Genomic DNA, 25,571 nt, shown 5'->3' with positions numbered 1-25,571 from the left:
AGAGCTGCTTTGTTCGTCACAGTCCCTTGGAGTCCTTTCCTTACATTTATACTATCAATTCTCTATCCGAACAATATTATATTATTGAGATATTTTCATGTATTTAGTAAGAGTTCGTGAGTCTGTACTACCTAGTCTTGGGGATTTGTTGTGATTATCTCCATGTTGGCTTGTATCACCTTTATTTTCGCATTTATATTAAACTTGTCTTCATAGTATCATATTTTATTGGTTTAACTATTGTAAATGATTAGCTTACCTAGTTATAATGACTAGGCGCCATCATGATCCTTAAGGTAGAATTTTGGGTCGTTACAAGCTGGTATCAGAGCCCTATGTTCCTAGATTCTACGAGTCAAGAGCAAGTGTCTAGTAGAGTCTTACGTATCAGTAACATAATGTCCTACCTATCTTCGCGAGTCTACAGGGCATCTAGGAAACATCCCATATTTCTCTCTTTATCGTGCGACCTTGTTTAAACTTGAGGCTTTTATCTTCAATTTTTTCCATTCTCTCATATGTGATGTTGCGCACTCAGTATCTGCGATGCACCGACAACTTGTGATGCTACAGAGGGACTACGAAGGGCTATATATGCTTGATTATAATTGTGTTATGTTGTCTAGTCTTGGAAGTGGATGCAGTGGTAAAACATTCAATTGATCATTTATGGGATGCAGCGGATTCTTGTATTAGTTTAATGAGTACAGATTCGGGATGATTAATTAGTTGCCTACTTGTTGTGACCGTGGTAGGTTCATAGGAAGATGTTGATTTGAGGCTAGCCGATGTGATTTGAGGTTGTGTGATTCATATGAGGATTCTATTCAGCGAAACACATATACTACCACTTCAAAGGGCTTGACGAAGTTGGCTTGGCTATTACTAGCATGTGTATGCACTTGGCAGAGTATCTGGAGTGTTTTATGGCTGGTGTTACATGTTTATAAAGTATCCACTAGGCTAGTAGTGCGATATCCTGGCAGTCATAAAGGAAGAGTACTGTGGATTGAAGATGATGTGTTCTATGGCTTTGAGTCAAGTAGGGGAGTCTGATATCGATGATCGGATTGCATGGTCATGTGTTATATCGATTTTCGGACTAAGGGACGCTTGTGGATTAGCTATGACTTGAAAATGATGTCTTCGAGGTTGACTTTGAGCAAGATATCGGTTGGTTGTATGATGTACTACACCTTATGGGTATGTAAGGGTCTTTGGATGCTTCAAGTTTGATATTCATTTTGGGTGTAGTGTGCAAGGAAAAGGAATCACTAGATTGCTTCTTTTAGATATTCATGTGCTGGTGGAGAGCAGGTAGTTCGGTGCGATTTGTTGCGCATTGGATATTGGAGCGAGGTGAGTGAATCTCGAGAATGAGTTCAAGATTTATATGTGGTGTTTAAGAAATTTTGGATTTGCATATGGATATGACTTAGGATTTTATTAGATGGTACCGAGACTTTTAGTATTTCTATATCATTATTGAATCTACTTTGTTATACTAGAAAGGTGAAAGAAATAGCTTCAAATTCATTAAAGGGTTCTTTAGCGCATGCATTTTCATGTTGAGATACTCTTGGTTTTATCACTCCACATGACTTGATTGATTTAGAGGGATTCAGTTCTAATGATTTGATTATGTGAAAATGGGTTCCGAATAGTTGTGATGGTTTGGCCGTGAATTGCAGTTGATGTACTCTACCGACACGGGGAGTTCGTCACATATTGTGATTTTGTTCAACGGGATTAAGTTAGTAGAAGGTATTTGGTTGATGGGATGTCTATCCTACTTGTGATTCAGAGTTTAGAATGCATTCATTGTGTTTTCATATGATAGCATGATAGAGGCGATGCGCCGTATGGGATTGAGATATCATGGGCAAGGTTGTTGCTCGATTTTGAAAGGAAGGTCATTGGTTCTAGATGACATGGGAGATTTCAGATGTTTAGAGGATTTTAGTACTACCTTGTATTGCCTGGGGGGTGAGGGTGTTAGGAGGTGCATTGTGTTTTGACTTGCGGATGCTTGACTAGTATTACGATAATTACATGGTTGTTGGCTGCTGAGGTTCAGGTTTTTCTACGTGGCACAGAAGATTTATGTGAGTATTTTTGGTGAGATGAGAGTTGGGATCGGATATGGAGATTCATGAATTCTCGAGGTTTAGAGACTAGATGTTCTCAAAGGCTGTAAGGCCACGTAAGATTTTGCAAAGGAAAAATAATATTTTGTGGTGCCGAACTAGGCTTACGTGTTTGAGGATTATATAAATTCTTCTAACTTTTTGGGTTGAACAATGCAATGGAAAGTAAAGGAAAACTTTGGGCAGAAGAAATGCACTTCTGCGGCCCACTATGCGGCCGCAGAATCACTCTGCTGACCGCATAATGGTCGCAGAGTGAGACAGTCTTTTGGGCCATTTTTTATGTCATATTCGCGGCCCATTATGCGACCGCAAAACCATTTCGCGGGCTGCACTCTTATCGCATATCCAGCTTTGAGATTTTTTGGAGAGAGGTTCTGCGGCGCATTATGCAACCGCAGAACATGTCTGCAGGCCACATAATGACCGCAAACCGAGTCAGATTTACCCAGTTCTAGAGGGCAATTATGCGGCCTATTTTGCGGACCGCATAAGCATTATGCGGTCGCATATGCGACTGCATACACTATTCCGGAGCTTCATTTTTGGGGTTTTTAAACATGACCCTATTTCATTAAAACATATGCCATAGTTTGTTTTTGACCATATTGCTGATATTGTTAGAGTGAGAAATAATTATTAGAGTGGGGGAGTAACCTTCAACCTATTGTCCATCAATTCTTGCTCAATTATTGAGGATTAATAAAGAAAGTCTTCCTCCTAAAGGTAAGAATCTATGCCCTAGCTCTTAATTTCGAATATCTACTAAAATAGGGGATAATTAGAAAGATAATTATTGGGTGTGGGGGTTTTTATCTTGCATGCATGTGTTATCAAAGAATGTGGGAAGGTTGTGATCTAAAAATTGTAAAGAGTGGGTTGTGGGATGATGGAATCTTCCATAATAGGACCTTGAAACCTTAATGCACACCTAGTGTTTGATAAAATGCGAAAAATGAGCTAGAACCATGATCATCCTCCTAATTTTTGGTTCAATTTGTTATATTTGTAAAATAGATTGAAGTTGCTAAGAATTCTGGATCATTTTAGAGTTTAAGGAAGCTCAATTAAGTTATGTTGGCTAAACCCTCTTCTTCTTAGAATCGAATCCCATGGTGTTTATGTAATTGGTGTAAGTTCCAAATTGATCATTATAGAATCAGCTATTCCTAATGTGTTTGTGTTGAAGGATGTATGTTCAATATTTATTCTAAATGCTTCATCATGTCATCTTGCTATTTGAGGATGTGCGCAAAATGTGGAATATGTGTTAGAAATGTTAAGACTTCATGTCAAGATCGAATAAAAGTTGTTATGCCAAATTGTATGAAAAGCCGCTATGTGCCTAAGATTCCCAAATTGCTCATGTGTGAATTTAATGTCTTGAATAGGAAGCCTTATTGTTGCTGTTAATGATAATTATGTTTGAATGTGGAAAGGGGAACTGAATTATGAAATATGGCCAAGTGCCAAGAACGACTTTATAATTATGGCCACTAGTGCCAATGAATCGAAAGGATATGAAAGAAGTATGATGTGACATGATTGAATGAAAAAGGTAATGTCTTGGGTGAAACAACCTAGCCGATCGGGCCGTGATCGGACGCATGCCGCACACATGGTGGTGACTGTGCTGGAAATGATAATTGAAATTGTGGTTATGGTGATGTCTCAAATGAGACGACCTAGCCGATTGGATCGTGATCGGACTCCGTGTAAGAATACGGTGGTATTATGAATTATGGTATATCGGCACTAAAGACCACCTAACCTAACAACATGGAAATTGACTTGAAAACTTATGTGATCCTTAACTTGATGTTTTAGCATTATTTGAAGCTCTTATTGAATTCTTGATTGTTCCCCCTTGTATTAATATTCATTCTATTGAGATGGAGTTTAGTTTTACATACTAGTACTATTCGAGAGCACTAGCGTCCCTTTTGCCGGGGGCGCTGCATCTTTATATAGATGCAGGTGGTTCCATAGTAGGCAGTATTGATTAGCAATAGTGGTATGCCCTCTTCCCAGCAGACTTGGTGAGCGCCACTTCATCCCGGGGTCACGTATTGTATCTTTTGTTCATATTATTATCATGTCTCGAGGTATAGCCGGGGCCTTGTTGCCGGCACTATCATAACACTCTTTGTATCTTTTAGAGGCTCCGTAAACACTATGTGGGTTGTACATGGGTGCTAGAAAAGTCAAACAGATTATGTTGTGTTTTGATCTCTTGTCCCACTCGAATCACAAGAATGTGTGTATCTTGAAACTTAAAAAATAAATGATGTAACCAATGAGGCGATTTAGTATTGTATACATGATCTTCCTACTTTCTAATTAATAAAATCATGTCCTCTCTTGATCATGGGTGAGTTGGGTAGAAAGTATCTAACAGGCTTGCTTGACCGGGTTCACTCGGTTGAGCGTCGGTCGCGCTTCCCGAGGTTTGGGCATGACAAAGGCAGACTTTTTCTTGGTTGTGAAATTTGAAGATATGTTAAGAGTTAGACGTCGATGGAATGTGTTATGGATAGGTTACCATGGACCTTTGGAAGATTACTTACCTATTTTGGGATGATCGAAACTTGATTTGGGGGCCATGGGTATGACGGATTGTGAGACGACTTGGCTTTTCACATGCCTCATGTGATTCAATTTAGGCCTTATGGTGAGATCCGAGTGAGACTAGGGTATATAGTGCCTTGATTTGGGGGCCATGGGCACGACTATTGCGCCTTGGTTATGGTCTTCTATCTAGGGTATATAGTGCTATATGTTTCTCTATAGTTATGGTCATACATTTTGCGTGTTTGTTATTGGTACACATGTAGTTGCTAATTGTGAGCATTATGGTTCGATAAGTATTTCAAGTGGATCAGTATGTTTGGATCGGGTCATGCACCACAACGGAGTTATGTTGGGATATGATATTTGTGCTCGCTTCGTGTGTTTTGCTTCTCCCATGTGAGATGGGTTCATAGCATTGTGATTTATGGTGGTATTTGTTGAATTTGTTGGGTGTTTACATATTTGGCTCTCCATCTATCTCTGGTTATATCCGAGTTATTTCTTTTTGGAGGCACGAATTGCGACGTCTATGACTAGGTAGAATTTGGTGTGGCTTGTCGGTCGAATAGCTTGTATTGGATGCGATGAGATCATTAGACCTGGAATTAGTGCAATATGACTTGGATAAGATTTGTTTGGATCGAGATGTCATTAATCAGCTTAGAGTTTGGCAATGGTTCTTATTGGGGGATATAACTCCACGAGTTGTTGATTGGGTGAGTGGTTATGAGTTTCGACATGTTTCTTTCATCATTGTCAAAGTATGAAGGTTTGAAACGAGGTTTTATTTGATATGAGGTTTGTTACCAGTACTGGATTTAGTAATGAACAGCTATTGTGGTCGAAAGATATTACTATGAAGTACGTTGGCTATGTGATATTTTGTGTGGTTGTATCTTGGAATATGGTTATGGCTTCATGCAGCTTGTTTAGACATATTCATAGTATAGATGCGAGATTCAGGTCTTATAATGAATTTCGGATGTTGGAGATTGGTTCTAAGATTTATGGGCTAAAATTTAAGAAAGGATTTTTAGTTAGGTTGTGTTGACAGGCTTATATGGATTGACGTGATGTGGGATCACCCATGGGTATGTGTATGGTGAGTTTATTCAGTGATTTGATGGCTTTGGAACGACTATTGGCACATTCGAAGACGAACGTATGTTTATTGGGGGAGAATGTAACGACCCGACAGGCTGTTTTGAGCTTTAGCATTCCGTTCGGTGGTTTGAGACTTTGAGTAGCTTCATATGACGTATTATGAGTTGCATGTATGGTCGATTTTTGTTTTCGAGTGGTTCAGGGTTGATTTGGAACAATGACTCTCAATTTGGAACAGTTGACCAAGGATTGACTTTTTGGTAAACGGACCCGGAATCGAGTTTTTATGGTTCTGATAGGTTCGTATGATGATTTTGGACTTGTACGTATGTTCGAATTTGATTTTGGAGGTTCCTAGAAGAATTTGAAAATATTTGCCGAAATTTGGCAATTTGAAGAACTTAAGAGTTCATAAGTTTGCCCAAGAGTTGACTTTGATGTTATTGGAATCCAATTGGTATTTTGAGACTTTGGATAGGTCTATTTAGTTGAATTGAAGTTATGTGTAAAGTTTAAAAGTATTCCGAAGTGTGTAAGTGTGATTCGGACACTCTTTTGAAGGAATGAAGATTTAACAACTTAAGAGAAATTCTATTCGGTTTGAGCCTCGATTCTTTGTTGTGATGTTCCCATGGGAGTTTTGAGCCTTTGGATAAGTTTGAATAATGTATTTGTACTTGTTGGTATGATTGGATGGGGTTCCGAGGGGCTCAAGTATATTTCGGATCATTGGTTGAGAGACTAGTTAAGTTAAGAATTTGGAGTTTGACCACGATTAATATCTATTCAAGACGATCCTTTTTCGGTGTTTTGAGTGTGCGAGCAGGCTCGTAGCATATATTATGATTGAAATGGATATATGATTTGTCTTCGGAAGGTTCCGAGTGAATTTTTGATGCTAAAACAAAGTTTTTGCCGTTGCTGATTTTCTGGTACAATAATTACGAAAATGCCAATTATGTCCCTAAATTTTTCAGACTTCCTTTAAAACATCCTTTAAAACTTTAAAACATCATAGCTCCCTCATTTTAAGGCCAAATTGGGTGATCAAAAGGCTATCTTGGGTGTAATCTCGCAAGGACTATGTTGGGATTAACAAATGTGAGTTTCAAGGTAATCTGGGATCTGATTCGAGCTTGAACAACTGCTGCATTATTTTTACTTGTTCCAAAATTTAGTCACTTTTTCTCAAAATATTTTTTAGCTCGGATTTGGGCAATTTTGGAGGGGATTTTTATGATTTGGATTGGGGTAAGTATTTTTGACTCGAATTTATTTATATTTCATGATTCTAACCTTGAATTTAGCGATTTTTTGACAAATCAAATTGAAGAAATTGGAGATTTTAGTGAAAACTTTTCTAAATCATAAATTGATTATTTGAGGGTCGATTTGAGGTCTTATTTAAATGAAACACATAATTTTAAAATGGTATTAGAATAGGTGCTCAAAATTTCTAAGTTTTGTCAGGTTCCGGGGTGTGGGCCCGGGGGTTAACTTTTTGATTTTAGTTAAAGATCGAAGCTTTATTATTCAAAATCATTTTTATGGCTTTTATTTATGATATTAAGTTATTTTCTCTAGATTCAAGCAATCCGGAGGTTGATATGCACGGGAAGGGATTCTTAGAGTGTTGATTTAGATTATTTGAGGTAAGTATCTTGCCTAACTTTATGTGGGGAAATTCCCCCTTAAGATTTGGTCTAATTTCATTATTTGTATTATGTGAAAAAATGTTTACATGAGGTGACGAGTGTGTACACCGACATATGTGTGGTAATTAACTGGATTAGACCTTAGGCTATTAATATACCTTAAATTTGAACTTGTTTGTTGCTTGAAGCACTCTTATTGTTGTTTATTCCTCGTACCCTTATATCATTATTATGATTCGTGTACACATTGTTGTTGAGCCACAGGCTATATCTTGTTGTGATATTGGCATTATTGTTGTAGTGATGTTGAGGCATATATGCAAGTGTGGTGCGATTGATTGTTGTGTTGTGATGAGATGCGCACGCGGCGGCATAAGGGTGGTGTGTATACTGATGCGCATGCGGTGAGATAAGGGGGTTTATTTGTGTGATGTTAGTAAGAGGAAATACATCATTGTAATTCACACGCGACGAGATAAAGGGGCTTATGCGCGTAAAGCTATTTCAGAAAAATGTTTTAAAAAAATGTGAAGCTCATGTGGCGTCATAAGGATGATTTGTGATTTTGATATGTGGCACCTCAGAGTGACTCTTGTTGTTATTCTTGTGTTGGAATGGTTTGTCTTCTTGTGTGTATCATGCATTCTACGTGATTTATTGCATTGCCTCCAATGCGCTAATCTGTGTCTCTGTTATTACTTGATGATTTGGTTGTCAAGATACATTTACCTGCGTGGAGTTATTATCTCATATTCTATTGAGTTGTTGGTTACATAATCGATTAAAGTAAGAAGAAAGGCGTTATCATACTTTACTTTGTTTGATTCTGGATAAATCCCTCTTAAATATGTTATTGGTAACTGACATGGGTAAGATATACATGGGGGCACGAGGTCTTTCCTGAGCGAGAGTGACTTATATTGTGGCACAAGATTTTTGCCGTGCGAGTGTGACTTATATTATAGCACGAGGTCTTTGCCGTGCGGTTGTGACTTATGTTGCGACACGAGGTCTTTGTCGTGCAGGGGTGATTGATAATGTGGGCACAAGGTGCCATATGTGTGTGATTTAATTTGATGACTTATCGTCGAGACTGGACCTTTATTTGTTCTAAATTTTTATCAATTATTCTGAGGAGAATCAGTTATTGCTTTATGTTATTCTTCATGTTGTTGGTTTTGACATTTTGCACATGGTATATTGTACTATTAAGTGTCTTGACTTGAACCTCGTCGCTACTCCACCGAGGTTAGTCTTGATACTTACTGGGTATCGGTCGTGGTGTACTCATATATCTCAACCAAATCCAGGTGTTGCAGGTAGCGGACCTAGGCTGTGAGGGCTTCCTGATCGCTAGGATTCAAGGTAGAGATGCTTTGTTTGCCGCAGTCTCTTGGAGTCCTTTCCTTACATTTATACTGTCAATACTCTATCCGAACATTATTGTATTTTTGAGATTTTTCATGTATTCAGTTAGAGCTTGTGACTCTACACTACCTACTCTTGGGGATTTGTTGTGATTATTGCCGTGTTAGCTTGTATCACCTTTATTTCCATATCTATATTAAACTCGACTTCATAATATTATGTTTTATTGTTTTAAATATTTTATGTGATCGACATACATAATTTTTAGAGACTAGGTGTATCACGATCCTTATGGTTGGATTTTTGGGACAAGTTGGTATTAGAGCCCTAGGTTCCTAGGTTCTACGAGTCATGAGCAAATGTCTAGTAGAGACTTGCGGATTAGTATGATGACGTCCATACCTATCTTCGAGAGGCTATAGGGCATCTAGGATACTTCTTATCTTTCTCTAGTTATCATATGACCTTGTTTCAACTTGTGACCTTTATCTTTGATTTTCTTTCATTCACTCATATGTGATGTTGTGCACTCAGTATCTGCGATGCACTGATAATTTGTGATGCTGTGGGGGGACTACAAAGGGCTATGGATGCTTGATTATCGTTGTGTTATGTTGTCTAGTCTTGGAAGAGGATCTGATGGTAAACCTTTTAGTTGATCATTTATGGGATGCAGCGGATTCTTGTATCAGGTTGATAAGTATGGACTTGGGAGGATTAATTGGTTGCCTAGTTGTTGTGACCATGGTAGGGTCATGGGAAGATGTTTATTTGAGGCTAGCCGGTGGGATTTGAGGTCGTGTGATTTGTATGAGGCTTCTATTCAGTGGAATGCATATACTACCATTTCTAAGGGCTTGAGGAAGTTGGCTTGACTATCACAAGGATGAGTATGCACTTGGTAGAGTATCTGGAGTGTTTTATGACTGCTTCTATTCAGCGAAGTGTTTTTGTTGTGATTATCACCATCTTGGCGTGTATCACCTTTATTTCCGCATTTATATTAAACTCTGCTTCATATTATCATGTTTTATTGGTTTAACTGTTGTAAGTGATTGGCTTACCTAGTTTTAGAGATTAGGTGTCATCACGATCCTTAAGGTGGAATTTTGGGTCGTGACATTTACGACCTCCAAACACTATGTATCTCTCCAAATAATCCTTAATAAGGTCAAATAAATTCATAGAAATCAATTTCAAATAATAAAACTTTAAACTTTAATTAAATCTCAAAAAGTCAACAAAAGTCAATCTGGGCCACATGGTCAAAGCTCGAGTCTAGAATTAAATTCTATTGACCCATAACTTTATAAGTTCAAATATGCGATTAGTTCCCAAATCCCAGTCCAAATCGGTATTCAAAACCTCATAATACACTCTCTTAAGTTATTCACAGAACTCCCAAATTTCACTCTTACATTTTATGTTTTAGGTATAAATATTCATGAAAAATTAATATATATGATCAAATCCAAGTAAAAATTACTTACCCTGGAGATTGTAGTAAAATTCCTCTTCAAAATCTTCTCTTCGCGTTCTCCAATACTCAAAAATGGTGAAAATGAGCTAAACCTCTACTTAAACCAATCTGTCAAGCATCCTCGCAAGTGTGGACACTAAGCCGTAGGTGCGACCCTGCAGGTGCGAGTCCTTGCACCACAGGTGCGCATCAGCCTGCCCTAGCCTACCTTTGCAGGTGCGCACACCCCTTCCACAGTTACGACTTTCGCATCTGGGACCTCAACCTTCCAACTAGCTCAAAATTAATCTGAAACTACCCTGAAACTCACCTGAATTCCTCAAGACCCCATCCAATCATCCTAACAAGTTCGTATACCCTATACAAACGTATCCAAGGGCTCAAAATACCAAAAAAAAACAACATCTAAATTTAAAATCACGCAGCAAAACCAAAATCTCAAATCTCTTTTGTTCAAATTTTTATCTTTCGACTAGAAGCACCGAAACAACCCCCAGCCACCTGGCGTTTGAACCAAACATACGTACAAGTCCAAAATCATTATATGAACCTATTGGAATGTTCAAATTACCAATCCAAGATTGTTTACTCATAATGTTACTTTCGGTCAACTCTTCCAACTTCAAGCCTCAAATTAGGAACTAATTGTTCCAAATCACTCCCGAACTCTTTGGGTACCAAACCACCCATCCCTACAAGTCATAAAATATAAAAAAAACCTATGGAACATCAAATAGGGAAATGGAATTTTAGAACTGGTATTCCATGCATCCAGGCTCTACAACGATGTACCATGATCTTAAGGAAGTCTACTGGTGGAATGATATGAAGAGGAATGTAGCGAACTTTGCGACAAGATGTCCAAATTGTCAGCAAGTGAAGGTCGAACACCAAAGGCCCGGTGGGTTAGCACAGTACATAGAAATTCCGATGTGGAAATGGAAGATGATCAATATGGACTTTGTGGTAGTACTACCTCACACTCCTCACAAGTTTGACTCGATTTGGGTGATTGTGGATCGACTCACGAAATCAGCACACTTCTTACCTGTTACGGCTAACGACACAGCGGAACAATATGCTCAGTTGTATATCAAGGAAATTGTCAGGATGCATGGCACTCCAGTTTCCATCATTTCTGATCGGGGGGCACAGTTCAGAGCTAACCTTTGGAAGAAATTTCAGCAAGGGTTGGGTAGTCAGGTAAATCTTAGTATAGCCTTTCACCCACAGACTGACGGACAGGCAGAGCGGAGTATTCAGACGCTTGAGGATATATTGCGAGCTTGTGTTCTTGACTTTAGGGGTAGCTGGGATGATCATTTTCCGCCCATAGAATTTTCCTACAACAACAGTTATCATACTAGTATGCGGATGGCACCGTTCGAGGCTTTATATGGTAGGAGATGTAGATCTTCCATTGGGTGGTTCGAGATTGGGGAAGCAGAATTGATAGGGTCGGACCTCATGCATCAGGCTACGGAGAAGTTTAATATCATTACCGAACGGTTGAAAACTGCTCATAGTCGTCAAAAATCTTATTCGAATGTGTGTCACAGGGATTTGGAGTTCAAAGAAGATAATTGGGTATTCTTGAAGGTTTCCCCTATGAAGGGTGTATTGCGATTTGGTAAAAAAAGGAAATTGAGTTTGAGGTATGTCGGACCATACAAAATCATTCAGAGGATTGGCCAGGTGGCTTATAGGCTAGAACTACCTCCAGAGATATCTGTAGTTCACCCGGTGTTTCATGTATCCATGTTGAAGAAGGTGGTTGGAGATCCGTCGCTTATTTTTCTTGTTGAGACTATTGAGATAAATGAAAAATTGACGTATGAAGAAATTCCAGTTGCCATTCTTGATAGGCAAGTTTGAAAGTTGAGGAATAAAGAAATTGCCTCCGTGAAAATGTTATGGAGAAGCCAACAAGTCAAAGAGGCCACCTGGGAAGCCGAGGAAGAGATGAAGAAGTAGTATCCTAATTTATTTGAATAGCTATGTAATTGTGTCCATGATGTTGAAAGCTAGCTTTCTATAAACTATGTTTCCCCTGTACGACTTATGTTGAGGTTGCTCCTCCTTTGTAATGTAATATTTAATGACATTGTGGCTCCTGTTGTTTTATAACGTTGTGTTGTGGTTATGGTATTAGGACTGGTTTTAGGATTCTCTGGCAGGTGGATAGACCCCAATTACAGGGGAGACTCTAGCGAAATTTCTAGAAATTTAGGGAGTTAGTCAAAAATTTGGAACTGCTGGTATGTGTTGTAGCAGCTGAGTCACGTTGGGTGCCAATGGTGAATTTTGACCCGAGTTCGAGGACGAATGATCCTAAGCGGGAAAGGATGTAAGGCCCCAAATAATTTTACCTAAAACCCCGGGTTTCATGATGCTGAGGTTGATTTATGCGTTGATGATTGCAGAGATTCTTCGCGACGAGCTTGCTCGCCGAAATTCGGACTTTTTGGGTAGAACATTGCATTGGGGAGTTGAAGAAAATTTTTGGAAGTGCAGGTTGAAGAAAATTTTTGGAAGTGCAGTTCATTTCTGCATTCCATTATGTGATCGCAGAACTGATCTACGGACCGCAGATCTGTCGTAGACTGAAGCAGAAATCTGGGCAAATTTTGAGACCATTATGCAGGAGTATGTGACCGCATAATCATTTCGTGTTCTGTACAACCCATCGCAGATCCAGCATGAAAATTTCTAAAGGGAAATTCTGCGGCGCATTATGCAATCGCAGAATTAGTATGCGGACCACAGACTGGTCGCAGAGTGAGGCAAAAGTGCCCAGTTCGGGAGGGCCATTATGCGGTCCATTTTGTAGACCGCAAAAGCGTTATGCGGTCGCATATGTGACCGCAGATCTACGTTAGGGCTTCATTTTTAAAAATAATTTTACCTGACCCTATTGTGATTAAAATCCCTCTGGGCTTGTTTTGAAAGAAAAAACTTGTCATTTTAGAGAGAAGAGGGGAGTGTTCTATAGAGAGAGAAGTAAGACCAAGTGGTTTGTTTACCAACATCTTGTCCAAGAATTGAAATTCAACAAGAAATCTCACAAGATTTTCATCCAAGAGGTAACGTTCTAACCCTAGTATTCAATTTCGAGTTTAGGTAAAAGATGGATAATTGGGAGTATGATTCTTGGGTATGAGAGTTGTTATTTATGAATTCATGTAGCTATGAGGATGGTGGAGAGGTAATTGAACTAGTATGAGTAAACTCTTGGTATTGAATTAGTTGTGGAGTGAAGGAAATCTTGTGGAAGAACCTTGTAATCAAATTCGCACACCTAGTGGTTGCTAAAATACTCAAATGAGCTGAAACCATGAATATCTTCATAATTTGTGTTCAATTTTGCTATGTCTCTAAATAGATCAAAGTTGCTAGGATTTTCGGAACTGTGTAGAGAATTAAGAAAAGCTCAAAGCGAGGTATGAAGGCTAAAATCTTCTTCTAGTATCGGAATTCCCGAATCCTTGTAAAGTTCTATCATGTGTATTTAAACTTGAAATGCTATTGATGTGGGGTATTCAAACTAGCAAAATTGATTCCTGATTAGCATAACATGTTAGAACCCTAGTGTGTTAATGATTCTCTATTTTGACCTAATTATGTTATGCCCCTTTTTGGAAGAAGATCTTATATGAAATCAATGTGATTACACACTTATTTCTCATATGATGAAACTTTACGAACTTACATTTTCTAAGGCCAAAGGTGCCAAATGGTTGATTTGAAAGGGAACTCTTTTGTACAAACTATTATCGTTTTGGGAATCCGAAGTGTTGCATTGTGAATACACCTCCACCCGCATACGTTGGGGTGAGGCAGCAGGGATGCTTTGTGTAGAGTTGTGGCATTGTGAATACACCTCCACCCGCATACGGTGGGGTGAGGCGGCAGGGTCGCTTTGTGTAGAGTTGTGGTATTGTGAATACACCTCCACCCGCATACATTGGGGTGAGGCGGCAGGGCCACTTTGTGTAGAGTTTTTGGTATTGTAATTGCACCTCCACGCACATACATTGGGGTGAGGCAGCAGGTCCGCTTTGTGTAAAGGTAGTTGTAGAGGATCCCCGACTTAAGAATTTATAAATATTATTGAAAGCTCTTAATAAATTTACTATGGCTTTAACGGCTAACTAAGCCTTTTATTGTTACCATGATTCATCATATTCATGTTGTATTTCCAAGTCCTTGCATAGGTGTTTGGTTTTTATACTAGTACTATTTGACATGTACTAACGTCTCTGTTTCAGAGGGCGCTACATCTTTAATGGATGCAGGTAGTTCCACATCAGAGAGCATTAACCAGTGATACAGGTACACTCTCTTCCCGGTTGGTTTGGTGAGCCCCACTTCATTTTGGGGTCGTGCATCTTTTGTTGTATATGTATTATGTTTTGAGGTATAGCCGAAGCCTTGTTGCCGGCACTATCATTGTACTCTTTTATATCTATTAGAGGCTCCGTAGACATGGTGTGGCTTGTGTATTGGTATTGGGAAGGTCAAGATAGTAATGTCGTATGTGTATTACATATTCCACTTCAACTATGAAAGTGTATGTATTTTGAGACTTTATAAATAAAGTAACTAATGGTGAGGGAATTAGTGTTGTTCATGAACCCTCTTGGTGTTAATTAATGAAGTTTACCTTCTCTTTATTTATGGGTGAGTTGGGTAGAAGAAAATCTAGCAGGCTTGCTCGGTCGGGTTATCTTGGTTGAGCACCGGTCGCGCTCCATGAGGTCGGGGCATGAAAAATTTGGTATCGGGTCATTATAAAGAAACAGACTGCCATTGCTCTTTCCTCAATTGAAGCTGAGTATAGAGCTTTGAGGTAGGTAGTAGCTGCGATAATTTGGGTTGTCAGATTACTTGGTGAGTTTGGGGTCTCTTCCTTGACTCCAGTTCCAGTTCATTGTGATAATCATTCTGCCATTCATATTACTAAACATATTCAAATTGATTGTCATTTTGTACATGAGATGTTACAATCTAGCCTTATTGGCTTACATGTTTCTAGTGGTACCAGGCGGCTGATGTATTTACCACGGCATTGTCAAGTGTCCATCATGACACTTTCACTAGTAGAAATTCGGCTAAAACCGACCGCGGTCGACCAATCGAATTCGGTCGGTCAAAAAACCAGCTGAAAAACCGACCGAAGTCGGTCGATTTTTCATAATATTTTTTTTAATTATTTTTTTACGAAACCGATCAAATTCGGTCATTTTTTGGTGCAAAAATGTGGAAAACTATTTTTGTGTCCCGCGATATTTATTTTTCAAGAAACCGGCCAACTTTGGTCGATTCTTCATTTAAAATAAATTATAATTAATATTCAAAAAACCGACCGAAGTCGGTCGGTTACACTACTAGAAAATCGTAAAATTCCGATGGAAATTTCCAACGGGAACAAATTGTCGGAAACTTCTGACGGAATTCGTCAGAATTTTCAAAAAAATATCAATTGTATTTTTTTAAAATTTTGTCAACCATATTTCTAACCAAATCAGTCGCAATTTTTGGCGCAAAAACTAGTTTGACTCATTTGACTTCAATTCCAACCGATTCGATCTGTAGTTTTTTTTAAAAAAAAAATAAAATGATAATTTAAGAAAAATTATAAAAAAATCTATTTTTTTAAAACCCTACCCGACCCACGTTCCCCGAAAATAGAAATATTTATTTTCTTCCTCCTTCTCTCATCCTCCTCCTCTCTCCCTCTCGCCCTTCTTCACCATACTCCTCATTATAGGTAATGTATTTTCGTTCTCTCTCTCTCTCGTTTCCTCCTCCCTCCTCCCTCTCCTTCCTTCTCCCTTTTCCTCTTAATCGTTAAAAAAAAATTTCCGTTTTCAACAATGGTTCCGCGGTTGCAGCGGCATATTTCTTCATCGGTATTTTTTCCGTCGAGGTAAGTACTTCGTTGACATGTATATCTTATTTTTATTATTAAATTTGTAGTAATTTTAGTTGTTATAGGCTTATTAGATTTTCTATATATGAACATCCTAGCTAGTTGAATTAGGTATGGTTAAAATTTTAGGGATTTTAATTTTTGAATGATACCTAATAAAAAATAAAAAGAGAGAAGAATATATGTTGTTCTTATAGGGATTTTGTTTTGCGAAATTCTTTTGTCACCATTATTATGTAAATTAGATTGTCCAATTTGTCCAAAAAACTAATGTCATAAATAGTCACTCAATTTTGGGTTAAACAAGAATATGTTAAGAAGTCCTAAATCTAATTTTAGCGATTGATTAACTTATTTTCGAAATAAAAAAGTTGACATGTTGGCATAAAGTAATTGAGAAAACAACGATAGGAAAGAAGGAAAATAAAATTTCACTTGCACTTCCAACGGTAATTAAGCCAAAGGGATGGAGGACTATATATAAGTATACACTACCAAAAAAAAATGGAATTATCTACGAACGTCATCGCTAATCTATCGCTAAATCGCCCGTAACTAGCAGAATTTCTTGATAACCTGTCGTTAATCCGTCGCCAAATGAGATTAACGATGGATTTTTCTGTTTAGCTACAAAATTTGTCCGTCACTAAAGCCAGATTTTTTATTAGTGATATTGGAATAGAAGAAATAAGATTGTTAAGAATTTGAAGAATTCAAAGACTGCAATTCAAAATCGTGGGTTATTAATCTAGAAATAAATGAAAAGTTCTACATGCCTTATTGGATTGATATATTAACTTTATAGTTTATTTATTTTAATTATATTAACTAGTTATAGTTTAAAGCTTTGGTGTAAAGCTTGTTCTACTAGATTCATTGTTGCTTTTTAGTTTTATTATTAGAATGATATTAAATTTAATTTTTTTCAATTTCAACATTAAGATTAATTTGTAAATTTGAGAAATCATTAGTTAATTTAGATTATATGAACATTTAAGAAACTATTCAAATTTAATTATTATAATTAAAGACTTATATTATTTAGAATAGGGATTAATGTGAGATTTCGAGTGTTCAAAAATATTAATTTTAAAAATAAATGATATTTTCGAGAAGAAGGCTGCTAAGAGAATTAAAGATACTATGTTCGCTGCTCGAAATGTTAGTAAAATGCCAGGGTGGTTAAGAAAAGATTTTTGGGATAAACTTCTTGCAAAATGGAATACCGATGAGTGGAAGAAGAAGAGTGAACAAGAAAAGGCAAAACGTGCCTCCAGTAAAGGTGGCTCGTTGCACACAGGAGGTTCGATTAGTTTTGCGGCTCATAAACTAAAATTGGTAATTACTTATAAAATTTTTCTTAGTTTTACATATAAAATTTTACGATTGTAATATCTAACTCTTACTTTTTGTTATGAAGGAAAAGGAAAGAGGGCGAGATATTAGTCACGCTGAGGTTTTCGAGGAGATGCGAAAGAAAAAGAAGAAGGACGGTACAAGAGAACATTGGGTGGAGACGCGTGCGTCAGACACATATGTAAAATACTAGCTTCATAATTATTTGTGATTTATTAATATTAGTTTGTTTACATAATAGTTATATTTTCATTTCAGGAAAATTATCATAAAAGGGTGGAAGAATGGCAACAAACTCAGCCTCTTTCAACTCAACCAATACCTGATGATATGACTTCATCGTGGACATAGGCAGCGGGTGGAGTAAACGAAGGAAGAGTCTACGAATTTGGAGTACGTCGACCTACAGGTCATCCAAACCCACTCTTACCCAATTCTTCTTCTTCTCAAAATCAAGAACATATGGAAGATATGAAAAAAAAAATCATGATTTGAAGCAACGGTAGGACTCACAATTCGGAACATTTATTAAGATACAGAAATTCATGAGAAAACATGGGCATGATCTATCTGATGATGAGGATGAACAAACTGAATCTGATTTGTAGTAGTTTAGGTGTATGGTTTTGGTTGATTGGTAAACTTGATTGTGAGAGACAAGTTTATGTTTTATTTTTAAACTTGAATGTGAGCTACTATTTGGATGTTTTTATGCCCAACATTATTAGGTTTAATAGATTTGTTGGTTTAGATTGTGTTAATGGTTGAATTTGTTGGTTTAGATATAATATTTGTTGATATTTATTGATTGGTTGTTGGCGCTATTATATTATAATTATTTGACAGGTGGTGTAGCTCCAAATTGAGCAGAATTCTGTCCAGTTTTACAGAAAATTCCGACTGATTTCCGACGAAAATGGTCGAATAGCTGTCCAGTTTGTTTTTAAAGAATACCCAGATTTCCGACCGAATCGATGGGAAATGACAAAAAACATAATTAATTTTTAACAGTTTTCAACGGATTCCGTCGGAAATTAAATAAATTTTATTTTTAAATAATTAATTTCCGACTGATTCGGTCGGAAATTATATATAATTATTATTTAATTTTAAATAAATTTTTATTTTTATTTATATTATTACAACTAATTCGGTCGAAAATTTGAAAATAATTTTGTCGTTTGACCTTTTGAACGTTCTGACTACTTTAATCAGAAATCACCGACGGATTCGGTCGGAAATTTTTTTCCGACCAACTATTTTCTGACCGACCAATTTTGGTCGGAAAGTAGTCAGAAATTCGTGATTTCCGACCGATTTCCAACCGTTTTGGTGGTCGAAATTCAGCCATTTTCTAGTAATGTTATTTCGGCTTGTCATTTTAAAAAATTGGCCGATTTCGGTTGGTAATTTTATTTTTTAATAAAATCGAACAACATCGGTCGGTTATTTTCGTGCAAAAATGCAATTAAAGAGTATAAATGAAATAAAAGACAATCTTAAAATAAAATGCACCAATGGTCTAGTGGTAGAATAGTATCCTACCACAGTACATACCCCAGTTCGATTCCCAGATGGTGTATTTTTAATTACATAATTAAAAATACCTACCGACTTTGATTGATTTTTTCGGTAATTTTTAATTTTTTGAAATTTAATTGACCGTCCGAAATCGGTCGAAAAATACGTCGGTCGGTTGGCTCTAACGATCATACGATTACCGACCGCCACGAATCGGTCGGTTTTCGGTCGATTTTTGCCATAACCGATCAATATCGGTCGATTTTGGCGGTCGATTTTTTCCTTTTTTTTAGTAGTGTTTTCTGTTCAAGCTTCGACAGGTGGTCCATTCAAGCTTGGGGAGAGGGGAAGCTGTTGGAGTCCAAACCCAAAGTTCAGACGAATTAGAGAATACCGGCCCATCATACAGAAGACCCGATTGCTTATATTATTTGTATTTGTAACCTTCTTGTTTGCAAATGTAGCCAGCCTTAGTTTGTATATAAACACCTAGTCTAGAAGATTCGATCTTTTCTCTCTCTCTCTCGTATACTGAGTTAATTCAATTGCTTCATCAATTGTGCTTCGATTTCCTGAATTTAACATCCGACGATGATTTCTCAATACCTCTTTGATTTTTCCACTTTAATTTTATCAATTAAATTCGTTTTAAACAGTGCCTTCTCGTGAATTATTTTCAGGCATTTGGCTTACCTATATTGCGTTCTTACACATATGCGTACTTTAGCCTAGTGAATCTCACCAATTTCTGTGACCCTTTCGCATTTAGGACTGTGTACGGTCAAAACCGATTCTCAGTCATAAAGACCGGTTGAGACAATGACGTTTCAATCGAAGGGCATCCACATAGCGAGCTCGGACGAATACCGAAGTAGAGACGTCGAGCTTCGAGCTATAAAACCAATCAACGGCAAAACTCGATATCATTATCGACCCTGTGTCCGAATCGGACTACGGGGAAACGCCGATCGACACAGGCCCCGAATATCGATGCTCCAAGGCAGAACCGAGCTCGAACTAAGACTGGGGAGTCGATCTAGCACCAAGCTCGAGTCAGTGCCAAGCTCGCACACAAGAGCCGTTACAACCGCACTAAGGGAAAGAATCTTGACGAGAATCAAGGGAGAGACAAACCATCATGGGTTCTCCACTATGTGTATTATTTTATTATGTTGTTATAGATAAAGTAGTGACCCTCTACTATAAAAAGGGAGATAGACTGCAATAGACGAGGGTCCTCCAAGATACATTAAGATTTCATTGTACTTGTTCTTCTAATATTTTTCAGTCTTCCCGTCCATCATTTCCCATTTCATAGAAAAAAATACCTGTATTGTCATTTTGTATCAAAGAAATTTGTATACCCTTATAACCATATTTAAATTTAACGTTATCCGATTTTTCGGGTAAACAGTTTGGCGCCCACCGTGGGGCTAAGGGTAACGGTGATTGTTTGATATAAATCTACAGTACACTCCAGCTTACAACTTCGAATCAGCCATGGCTCTACCTATCGATCTCGAAGCCGGCCTTCAAGGTGAGACCAATAACTTGGTGCTCGGGGCCGGAAGGCTACCTGACAACGGCAACGAGGCTCGAATCGAAGAACCCAAAATTCGAGCCGAAGTACCACTGGATATCAATTCGCAAATAGCTCTAGAAGCGAATCAGCATTCTGAACCGGAGAGAAGCGCTCAGGGCGGTGCTCGATCCATAGCCCGAGACACCTACAGCACGGGGGAAATCGGGGTCAGCTTGCTTATGATTTTCGAAATGTTACAAGCCCAACAAGCAATGATAGCTCAGTTGCAGAGCTGAACTCATAACCAAAGTGGGCCGAACTCCAATCCGCTTCTTCGAGAAGCCACCCCCAGAACGGAACCCACCGTAGTAAAATCAAACGAGCAGGAATCGGGGACCGCTCCTGAAATTGCTAAATTTCTCGAGGAACTCACAAAGCGAGTTGAAGCCAACGACAAAAAAATAAAAATGTATAACGCTAGGGTCGATTAAATTTCGGGGGCTCCGCCAATGATAAAAGGGCTCGATTCCAAAAAATTCATACAAAAGCCTTTTCCCTCGAGCGCGGCCCCAAAACCAATCCCCAAAAAATTTCGTATGCCCGAAATTTTCAAATATGACGGTATGACCGATCCTAACGAACACGTCACCTCCTACACATGTGCCATCAAAGGCAACGATTTGGAGGATGATGAGATCGAATCTGTGTTGTTGAAAAGGGAGCAATGATCTGATATCACAACTTACCACCAAATTCCATTGATTCTTTCGCCATGTTAGCAGACTCATTCGTAAAAGCACATGCTTGTGCCATAATGGTTTCAACAAGGAAATCGGACCTCTTCAAAGTAAAACAAAGGGGTAACGAAATGCTAAGGGAATTCGTATCCCGATTTCAAATAGAGCGCATGGACTTGCCAGTGGTCACAGATGATTGAGCCGTACAAGCTTTCACCCAAGGACTGAACGGGCTAAGTTCGATAGCATCACGTCGGCTGAAACAAAATTTGATCGAGTACCCAGCAATAACTTGGGCAGATGTACACAACCGGTACCAATCAAAAATCAGGGTCGAAGATGATCAATTGGGAGCTCCGTATGGGCCCGTACGTCAGAACCACACAACCACTAAAAATCAAAGGGAAACCAACAGAGAACAAAGGTCGAACAGAGATCACCGTACGACACAGATCGGATGAACAACGGTTCAGCACGTGATACGGTTCGGAACAATCAAAGGATTGTTCGGGGGCAAAATTCTCGGGGACTTATGAGCAAGATCGGCTTTGATAAATATACAGATCCTATAGAAGTCCCTCGACTATCGGAGTATAACTTCAACATTGGTATATCTACCATCGTATCGGCCATCGGGCGCATCAAAGACACCAGATGTCCTCGACCCATGCAAACCGATCCTGCCCAAAGGAATCCCAATCAAATGTGCGAATATCATGGCACCCATGATCACAAAACGGAAGATTGTAGGCAACTAGGAGAGGAAGTGGCCCGCTTATTTAACAAAGGGCACCTTCGGGAATTTCTGAGCGATAGGGCGAAGAACCATTTTAGAGACAAGGAATTCGGCAAGCAAAACGAGCCAGAAGAACCGCAACACGTCATTCACATGATCGTCGGCGGCGTCGATGCCCCCCAAGGACCGATGCTTAAACACACTAAAACGTTGATTGTGAAGTGATCTCGAACTCAAGATTATATACCCACAGGGACTTTATCCTTCAGTGATGAAGATACAGAGGGAATCATCCAACCCCATAACGATGCACTGGTAATATCCGTACTCATGAATAAAACTAAGATTAAGCGTGTGTTAATTGATCCAGGTAGCTCGGCCAATATCATGAGATCGAGGGTCGTAGAACAGCTCAGCCTGCAAAATCAGGTCATACCCGCAACTCTGGTTCTAAACGGATTCAATATGGCATGTGAAACCACTAAAGGCGAGATTACCCTACCGATAAACGTGGCCGGAACCATCCAGCAAACAAAGTTTCACGTGATCGAAGGTGATATGAGATATAACGCCCTCTTCGGAAGGCCGTGGATCCACAGCATGAGAGCCGTACCCTCGACCCTACAACAGGTCCTTAAATTCCCAACATCGGGAGGTGTCAAAATAGTGTACGGGGAACAAACGGCCGCAAAGGAAATGTTCTCCATCGAAGAAGCAAAATCAATATCCTCGCCTTCACCAAAAAAAGGATCAGGTTCAAAGCAGAGCGCTAAATAGCAATCACAGACATCGGCTTCGACCCGGCCAGGTAAGTAGAACGTTGAAGAATACAATGATGATCGATGGATCCCTCGATCCTTCGTAACCCCTGATGATTTCGATGCCACCAAATCAACAATTGAGGAACTGGAGCAAATCGTACTGATCGAATACTGGCCCGAACGAAAGGTATACCTGGGAACGGGTTTGAGCCCCGAACTCAGGAAGAAACTCATTCAATTTCTTATCAATAACATCGACTATTTTACCTGGTCCCATCTAGATATAACAGGATCCCGCCGGACAAAATGGCGCACCAGTTAAGCTTGAACCCTATGTTCATACCGGTGAAGCAAAAAAGAAGGCCCCAGTCCGAGGAAAAGCACGCATTCATAAAGGACGAGGGAACCAAACATTTCAAGATAGGGTCCATTCGGGAAGTAAAATACCCCGAAAGGTTAGCCAATGTGGTTGTTGTACCTAAAAAAGGAAACAAACTTAGAATGTGTGTGGACTATAAGGATTTGAACAAAGCATGCCCCAAAGATTCCTTTCCACTGCCCAACATCGATCGTGTGATCGATGCCACGGCCGACCACGAGATTCTCACCTTTCTCGATGCCTATTCCAGGTATAATCAAATTTATATGAACCCGGACGACCGGGAAAAGACTTTATTTGTGACCCGATATGGAACATATTGTTATAACGTAATGCCCTTCAGGCTAAAAAATGCAGGAGCTACTTATCAACGCTTATTAAACAGAATGTTCGAAGAACAAATAAGTAAAACGATGGAAGTCTATATTGATGACATGCTAGTTAAGTCCCTGCGCGCAGAGGACCATTTGGCCCATTTGTAGGAAACGTTCAAGATTCTGAGGAAATATAACATTTAGCTCAACCCCGAAAAATGTGCTTTTGGGGTCGGTTCGGGCAAGTTCCTCGGCTTCATGGCCTCAAATCGGGGAATTGAGTTCAACCCCGACAAAATCAAGGCCATCGAAGACATCCCATCGTGGACAGCGTGAAAGCTTTTCAAAGGTTAACGGGAAGAATTGCAGCCTTAGGCCGGTTCATTTCAAGATCATTGGATCGAAGTCACAAAATTTTCACCCTACTCAAAAAGAAGAACGACTTCTCCTGGATACCGGAATGCCAACAAGTGTTACAGGAATTGAAACGATACCTCTCGAGCCCGCCACTGCTTCATACTCCGAAAGCGGACGAGCAGCTCTACCTGTACTTGGTGGTATCGGAAGTCGCCGTAAGCAGCGTCCTAGTTTGAGAAGAGCAAGGTACACAATTTTCCATTTATTACGTAAGTCGGACCTTAGGAGAAGCGGAAACTAGGTATCTGCACTTAGAAAAATTGGCACTTAGAAAGTTAAGGCCGTACTTTCAATGTCACCCCATAAGCGTATTAGCCACCTGCCCACTCCATAATAATTTACATAGGCCCAAACTATCAAGCCGATTGGCCAAATGGGCCATCGAACTCAGTGGGTATGATATCGAATGTCAACCCCGCATGGCCATCAAGTCTCAAATTTTGGCAGACTTCGTGGCCGACTTCACGCCAACCCTCATACCCGAAGTTGAAAAGGAACTCCTTTTGAAATCAGGTATATCGTCCGGGGTATGGATCCTTTTTACGGACGGTGCTTCGAATATAAAGGGGTCCAGGTTAGGCATAGTTTTGAAACCCCCCACGGGTAGCATTATTAGGCAAGCTATTAAAACTATCAGGTTAACTAACAACGAGGCCGAGTATGAAGCCATGATTGCAGGTCTCCAACTAGCTAGAAACTTGGGAGCAGAAGTCATTGAGGCGCACTGTGACTCTTTGCTGGTGTTGAGTCAAGTAAACAAAACCTTCGAAGTCTGAGAAGGTAGGATGCAAATGTATCTGAACAAACTGCTTATCACCTTACACCATTTCAAACAATGGACCCTACGGCATGTTCCACGAGAACGGAATAATGAGGCCGATGCTCTCGCAAATTTGGGATCGTCGGTCGAGGTAGGTGATTTGAGCTCGGGGACTGGCTTCCAACTTTCAAGATCGGTAATCGAAGATGGGCACGCCGAAATAAATTCTACTAGCTTAACCTGGGATTGGAGAAATAAGTATATTGAATACTTAAAAAACGGAAAGCTCCCTTCAGACCCTAAAGATTCCAGGGCCCTACGGACTAAAGCTGCTCGATTTACGTTAGCTGCGGACGGAACACTATATCGAAGAACATTCGATGGACCGATGGCGGTATGCGTGGGTTCGGGAGATACCAATTACATCCTCCGGGAAGTACACGAGGGCACATGTGGCAATCACTCCGGTGCCGACACATTATTCCGAAAAGTGATCATAGCGGGGTATTATTGGATCGATATGGGCAAAGATGCGAAAGAATTTGTTCGTAAATGTGATAAATGTCAGAGGTTTGCACCAATGATCCATCAAGCCGGGGAGCAACTTCACTCGGTCCTATCCCCGTGGCCATTCATGAAATGGGGGATGGACATCGTCGGCCCTCTGCCGTCGACCCCAGGTAAAGCCAAATTTATTTTATTTATGACTGACTATTTTTCTAAGTGGGTTGAAGCGCAGGCGATCGAGAAAATAAGAGAGAAAGAAGTCATAGACTTTATTTGGGATCATATCATATGCCGATTTTGGATA

General features: G+C 39.3%; 1 protein-coding gene across 2 annotated transcripts; it reads left to right on the top strand.

Moving 5' to 3' along the window:
• The first annotated feature begins 16,077 nt into the window (after positions 1-16,077).
• LOC104098580 (uncharacterized) lies at positions 16,078-18,456 on the top strand. Of its 2 annotated transcripts, none has more exons than XR_011408128.1 (3): positions 16,078-16,254; positions 17,678-17,794; positions 17,872-18,456. XR_011408128.1 is itself a non-coding variant. In XM_009605352.4 (3 exons), exons 1-3 carry the CDS (start codon positions 17,401-17,403, stop codon positions 17,962-17,964), a joined length of 405 nt encoding a protein of 134 aa, XP_009603647.2. In that variant the 5' UTR covers positions 17,135-17,400; the 3' UTR covers positions 17,965-18,456. The 2 variants fall into 2 exon arrangements, 1 of the variants encoding a protein (XP_009603647.2); XM_009605352.4 differs by lacking the exon at positions 16,078-16,254 and adding an exon at positions 17,135-17,595.
• The last annotated feature ends 7,115 nt before the right edge of the window (positions 18,457-25,571 follow it).

This window comes from Nicotiana tomentosiformis, chromosome 5 (assembly GCF_000390325.3).
Source record: "Nicotiana tomentosiformis chromosome 5, ASM39032v3, whole genome shotgun sequence".
Taxonomy (NCBI): Eukaryota; Viridiplantae; Streptophyta; class Magnoliopsida; order Solanales; family Solanaceae; genus Nicotiana; species Nicotiana tomentosiformis.
The sequence above is the reverse complement of the archived record's forward strand: the minus strand, read 5'-3'. Positions and strand labels throughout refer to the sequence as shown.